Source organism: Terrapene carolina, unplaced genomic scaffold (genome assembly GCF_002925995.2).
Source record: "Terrapene carolina triunguis isolate 2854851 unplaced genomic scaffold, T_m_triunguis-2.0 Scaffold865, whole genome shotgun sequence".
NCBI lineage: Eukaryota > Metazoa > Chordata > Testudines > Emydidae > Terrapene > Terrapene triunguis.
This window is the reverse complement of record NW_020665216.1, coordinates 189,254-195,893: the sequence shown is the minus strand read 5'-3', so window position 1 is coordinate 195,893 and position 6,640 is coordinate 189,254. Positions and strand designations below refer to the sequence as shown.

The 6,640-nt window shown below is 59.8% G+C and overlaps 1 protein-coding gene across 1 annotated transcript in view; it reads left to right on the top strand.

Annotated features, from left to right (window-relative positions):
* USF2 (upstream transcription factor 2, c-fos interacting) overlaps window positions 1-6,640 on the top strand; it is a 20,199-nt gene that overhangs the window by 3,381 nt on the left and 10,178 nt on the right. Inside the window, exons 2-4 of the mRNA XM_026660932.2 lie at window positions 3,178-3,224; window positions 3,518-3,633; window positions 4,211-4,330. Of these exons, the coding sequence (XP_026516717.1) occupies window positions 3,178-3,224; window positions 3,518-3,633; window positions 4,211-4,330 (283 nt within the window). The remainder of the gene's footprint in view (window positions 1-3,177; window positions 3,225-3,517; window positions 3,634-4,210; window positions 4,331-6,640) is intronic.

Sequence of the window (6,640 nt, the reverse complement as noted above, 5' to 3'; positions counted from 1 at the left end):
GCCGGGCGCTGCCCAGACACAGCCAGAGACAGGCCCTGCCCCAGCTGAGATCGCCGGGCGCTGCCCAGACACAGCCAGAGACAGGCCCTGCCCCAGCTGGGATCGGTTCTGTTGTGCTAGGCCCTGCCTAGACATGCAGGGAGAGACAGTGGCTGCCCAGAGAGCTTCTAATCTAAGGAGGGAAGCCTGGTGCATGATGGGAGATGTAGTCCAGCGTATCCAGGAGAATGTGGTGCCAGAACTACAATTCCTATGGGGCACTGCAATTACATTTTCAAATAACAGTATTTCAGGGTTTACCAACAAATTGACTTTTGGGCGGGCAGCCCCCTTTCTGGGACTTGATTCTCCTTTAGTCTCTCGTACTTGAGCCACTCCCAAATGTATCCTTCCAATCCAGGAAGGTGTGTTCCCCATTCTGCCGATGGGGGAAACTGAGGCACCGAGGTCTAATGGAGCAAGTGGCAGGCCTGGGAATGGGGTCTTAGCCCAGCACCTTAGACCCGTGAAAGGTTCCACCCGGGTGTCTGCGCTAAGTCGCCGGTGGATGAGAGAGGTGGCGTGTCTCACTGGCTCTACTGGGCTGGAGGAGCAGGCCTGTCTGCCCAGTGGACTGTCCTTGGGGGGAAAAGTCTCCAGGGGCAGCGGTAGCCACGCTTCGTAGCAGTTCCTGGGCTGTCCGGGCTGCGCAGGGAGGCCTGTGTGAGCGATCGTTACTCCCTCGGGGAAGGGATCTGTTGGCGGGAGGGCATTAGGGGGGTCTTTGTACCGCCCCCTAGTCCTGTGTGTCTGTGAAATAACTCCGCTGATTTCACCATGGCTTTTCGTCAATTTCAAGGCCGGGCGGGGCCACTCGACCATCTGGTCTGAGCTCCTGGGTAGCCCAGGCCAGGGAATATTGCCCAGGGCCCCCTGCACTGAGCCGCATAGTCACCCAACTTCCCCCTGAAGTGCATGAGATCAGAATCTGGCTCTTTTATTATTAGGATTATTTCAAATAGGTTCTATATATATCCCGTTCCCCGGTTTCTACCCCCCGCCCATAGCCAGCCCTTACCAGCTGCAAGTTGATTGGAGTCGGCACCCTCTCGAGGGGAAAGGGCCCATGTCCAATTCCCTGCCTCACTGAGCCAGCCAGCCCCCCGGCTCTGGGGCCAGATGGGCGCTGAGGCACCATTCCCTGAGCCAGTCTGTTCCTGGATCAGAGCCGGTGCCCAGACATGCGTCCCGTTTGGGGCCATTTTGCGGGCTGACCTGCGGCGTGATACGCTTCACAAGGGCATGAATCAGTGCGTAACGTCCCATCCCCCGCTTCGATCCTCTGCAGGGATACAACCAGGGGATCTAAAAGCGTAAATGCCTTCCGAGTGACCGGAACAACCAGATCCAGCGGTGCAGAGGAATTCACTGACTCAAACCGCTATGCCTGATCTAGCCACTAGGGAGTGACAGTCACTCATTTGCCAGGCTTACCAGGGCAAGAAATGTGGTTGTTACTTACTGGGGGGGGAAAACCCCAGGGTCACCAAGTCAGGAAAGACCCTACAAAAACAAAGCTTTAAATACAGCGTGTACAAATTGTGGGCCCATGGTAGCACTAGGCAGCCACGTTGCCGGGCGCCTTCATCTGATCATCGTGGCCCTGTGTTGGAAAGGGGATGGGCGGTGCGGTCGTGTTTCATGGCTAGCAGGCACACCAGAAACTGACCGGGTGGAAAGGAAATTGACCGATGGTGGAAGCGGCTGTGTTAGTCTCCCTGCAGCCTGCGCTCTGCTCATCCAGGCGGGAGTGTCTCTGGGCAGTTGCCTACCACGCTGGCATCCAGAGAGGGCGTGGGCATTATCTCTCCCGGCCAGCGGGGAGGATTAGATTTCAACCCGTTCTAATACCGCCCGGCATGAAGCCCTGTTTCGGAACGCAGCTGTCTTGAGCCTTCGTCTGCGGGAAAGCTGAGGCGAGTACGTCGCCGCATGCATTGTAGCGAGAAGCTTCTGGGAAATATCTGGGTTGGATTTCAGGATCCTTTGTTTGTGTTTATGGTAGGACCGACAGGGGCTGTTGTCAGTCACTGCACAGACACACCGTGAGAGACGATCCCTGCCCCAGCTAACCACTAGACCCCACTCCCTTCCCAGAGCCGGGGATAGAACCCAGGAGTCCTGGCTCCCAGCCCCCCTGCTCTAACCCACTAGACCCCACTCCCCTCCCAGCGCTGGAGATAGAACCCAGGAGTCCTGGTTTCCAGGAGTTCAGTTCTGGGTCCGTCTCACCTCTCCCTCTGTCTCCCCCAATCTCAGCTGGGGCAGGGAGTCTGCTAGAGCCAGGATTCAAACCCAGCTTCCACTCTAGTTCCTCAGACATCAGATCATCATCTTCCTGCTCTCTACCTCTCTTGAGATGGTAGCAAGTGCTGTCAAAAGAGATCAGGCAAAACTGATCTGGCCAGAAATGCAGCTGCTTCTGGGGTGAGGCACTTCAGCAGCACACAGCAACGCTGCAGAGTGTGGGACAGGAAGACAAGGGGAATCCTGTAGTAGATTAAAATGTAAGGGGGCAGGATGTGGGGGAACGAATAGCTCTTTCCAGTACTCCCTGTGTCCTTGGAGAGTGAGGGACTTCTCCAGCAGTGAACTGGGTGCAGGGAAAGAGGTTACAACATTGTCAGCTGGGTCCTGGGCGGTGTTGGGTTTCTATGAAATCTGGTAGCTTGGTGGCATTGGTTGTCTGGTGTGTGTTACCCCCCCCCGGCAGAGTTCTGCCTGGTCTTCACATGCTGAGGGGCTGAGATCCACATTGCATGGCAAACAGTCACAACGCGAATTACAGCCTCTTCTAGCAAGAGTAGCTACTTGGGGGTTCTCAACCATCTGGCGTCCTCTTGGAGAGCAGGGAAAGGGAAGTGGAGTCTTGTGGGTTAGAGCAGGGGGGGCTGGGAGCCAGGACTCCTGGGTTCTATCCCTGGCTCCGGGAGGGGAGTGGGGGCTAATGGTTAGAGCAGGGGGGCTGGGAGCCAGGACTCCTGGGTTCTCTCCCTGGCTCTGGGAGGGGAGCGGGGTCTAGTGGTTGGAGGGGGGGGGGGCTGGCAGCCAGGACTCCAGGGTTCTATCCCCAGCTCTAGACACTAGCACACCGGCCGAAGCGGCTCATGCTGGGTGTTGTCTCCTTCTGTCTTCCAGCCACGAGAAAGGACAAGAAGTTGAAGAAGGAGTCGAGCTGCAGGAAGGTGAGGCGAGGCAGGGGGCCCTGTAGCCGGCCAGGTGCTGTGTCGGTGGGCGCTTGGAGCTCCTGCTTGGTCCTTTTAAACCAGCAGCGTGGGACTCGTGCAGCCCTGATGTCCTCCCCTGCTCTAGCCATTAGACCCCACGCCCCTCCCAGAGCTGGGGATAGAACCCAGGAGTCCTGGCTCCCAGCCTCCCCTGGCCCACTGTGACTCCATGGGTCAAGCTGCCTCCCTAGAGCCCTCCCCCCCCTCCCCCGGAGGGACCCGGTGAGTGACTGATCTCTCCTGGCTTCCAGGGGACGTCACGAACGCCGATGAGCAGACAGCAGTGGCTATTGCTAGTGTCCAGCAAGCAGCCTTCACAGACCACAATATCCAGTACCAGTTCCGCACAGAAAACAATGGAGGACAGGTGAGAGGCGGTAGGGGGCGCTGTGCTGCAGGGAGCGGGGTGGGGGGTCTCTCCCCTGGCAGACAGGGCTGCCCCGATGCCCCAGGGCGGCACTAGGGGGCGCTGTGCTGCAGGGAGCAGGGTGGGGGTCTCTCCTCTGGCATTCAGGGCTGGGCCCGATGCCCCAGTGTGGCACTAGGGGGCGCTGTGCTGCAGGGGGCGGGGTGGGGGCTCTCCCCTGGCAGTCAGGGCTGGCCCGATGCCCCAGTGTGGCACTAGGGGGCGCTGTGCTGCAGGGGGTGGGGTGGGGGCTCTCCCCTGGCAGCCAGGGCTGGTCCCGATGCCCCAGGGTGGCACTAGGTGGCGCTGTGCTGCAGGGAGCAGGGTGGGGGCTCTCCCCTGGCAGTCAGGGCTGGTCCCGATGCCCCAGCATGGCACTAGGGGGCGCTGTGCTGGAGGGAGCAGGGTGGGGGCTCTCCCCTGGCAGTCAGGGCTGGCCCGATGCCCCAGTGTGGCACTAGGGGGCGCTGTGCTGTCTGTGGGTTCTGTTCACATTTCTCTATCCCAAATGATCTTTCCTCTCTCCCGCTCCTCCCAGGTGACATACAGAGTGGTCCAGGTGACAGACAGTCAGCTGGATGGACAGACGGACGCGACAGGAGCCGTCAGCGTGGTCTCGACAGCAGCCTTCGCCGGGGGCCAGCAGGCTGTCGCTCAGGTGGGGGACGGGCTGCACCTGGGTTCGGGGCTGGGGAATGAACAGTAGCTGGCCCTTCTAGTGCTTTCTTCCTCCATAGGTCTCCAAGGGCTTTGCACAGGAGCCCAGTATCACCGGCCCCGTTGGAGAGATTGGGGAAACTGAGGCACGGAATGGTGAGGTGACTGGCCATGGGGTCACCCAGAAGGCCAGTGGCAGGGCCAGAAATGGAGCTCTGGAGGCCTGAGACTCAGGCCAGTGGCCTCCCGCCGTGCTGCCCCTTTGGGGAAGCTCAGATGAGTTCTTTCCCACAGGCTTAGCAGAGAGCTCGTGTGGAGTTAATTACAAATCACACCGCAAGAGTGGACGGTATTGGGTGCATTGTGGGAGTGTCCACGGGCCCAGCTGGGCTCAGGGCCCCGTCGTGCCAGGCGCTGCCCAGACACACAACGAGAAACAGTCCCTGCCCCAGCTGAGGTCAGGGCCCCGTCGTGCGGGCGCTGCGCAGACACAGCCAGACACAGGCCCTGCCGTGAAGAGTTCAGTCCCCATCTGAAAGATGCAGCAGACCTGGGAAGAACCCAGATGTCCTGTGTTCCCAGCCAGCACTTCCCCACCATCCTTTCCCTGTCTCGGGGAGCTGGAGGTGCTCTTGGGTTAGGAACCCCCTCTTCCCCCCCCCCCCCCCGTGCCTCATGGTTTATTTTTAGCCTGACGTTGCGGGGGCGTCTTTGTTCTCCGTGAATGTGCACTCGCTCGGATGTGGTCAGGGCCAGGCCGTCGCATGCGGCTGTGGCTGTTAGCTGCACCACGCAGCTCGGGGCGCGGGCCCCAAGGAGCAAAACAAGGTGCCTTTCTAATGCAGCCAAATGCGGGCTCCGCCGTCTGGATTGTCAGCCGCTTGGGACAGGGGCCGTCTGTTCTGTCTTTGTACAGCGCCTGGCACCGGGGGGTTTTGGGCCAGCACTGGGGCTCATGATCGTCCTGGCCTTCGCCCCCATCTTAGGACTTATCTGCACAGGACAAGTGAGCAGACTAGTTCCCCGGGAGGTTGTGGAGTGAAAGCGATTTGAGTCCAGAACAGTGTTTCCACGGGACCCTCTTCTGGACTAGCTGTAGGGGTCTAATGCCTGCTCCAGCTGTGGAGACGGGAGGAGAGCAGACGGCCAGAGCCCCTCTGCTGTGGGTGGGAAGGGAGGGCTAGTCACTGCCTCGCTCCGTAGTGTCTCCAGCAGCCTCTCCTCTTGGGCAAACGTCCCCCCCGGCTCTGTGGCCAGCTTCTCCTTTTTAATCTGCCCTTCCCCAGGGCGCCCGGGCTCTGCCGCTGCACCCAATTGGCATGGGTGGGATGGGGACGTGTCCCATCACAAGCCTGTAAAAGGCAGTCTGGCCTGTTGGGTAGAGCGCTGGATTGTTCCCGGCTTGGTGTGTTGGGTAACGGTGGCCAAATCGCGTCACTCTGTGCCTCAGTTTCCCCATCTGCGACATGAGGATAACGGTGCTGGCCGCCTGCAGGAAGCGGTTCCACCCGGAGAGTTCAAGCGCTAGAGGAGAGCTCGGGGGTACGATGCTGGTTATTCGTTGTCTAACCATAAAATGGCCCTGTGTTTTGTTTTGTTTTTTCCTGAAAAGCCTTAAAAAGTTGGGTCTTAGCCTGTGTAAGCAACGACGTGTGTGACCCTCTAGCGAGCGTGACAAAGAACGTGGGTCACGCTCACAGGCTGCGGGGCTGGGCCCTGGAGAGCAGCCGCTCTGGGAAGGACCCAGGAGTCCTGGGGCACCAACGGCCCATGAGCTCCCCAGGCGATGCTGTGGCTAAGAGGGCAAGCGCGCCGCTGGGCTGGAGAAGCTGGTGAAGAGCGAGTGGGAGCCGGGAGGTGGGTCCCCTCTGGATACAGCGTGGGGGACGCCATGACTGGAGTCTGCGCCCAGCTCTGGGGGGATGCACATCAAACAGGACGTCAGGAAATCGGGGAGGGGTCAGAAAAGAGCGACGGGGACGATCCGAGGGCTGGAAAACCTGCGGAGTTTCTCCAGAGGCGGCTCAGAGGGGACTGGATCCCGGTCGGTCAGCGTCTCCCTGGGGAGGAGATTTCGGGGAGCGGAGGGCTGGTTAGCTCAGCCGGGACAGGCAAAGCGGGAGCTGGCAGGTGAAGCCGGATTAATTCAGGCTGGAAATAAGGGGCAGATATTTTTAACCGGGAGAGAATTAACCCTTCGCATGACTGTCCCAAGGGACCTGGTGGAATCTTTATCACCTGGATGTCCTGAAATCTAGATCTCTTTCTAAAAGACCCTCGGCTTCAGTCCTTTGGGCCAGCCCTGACAGCC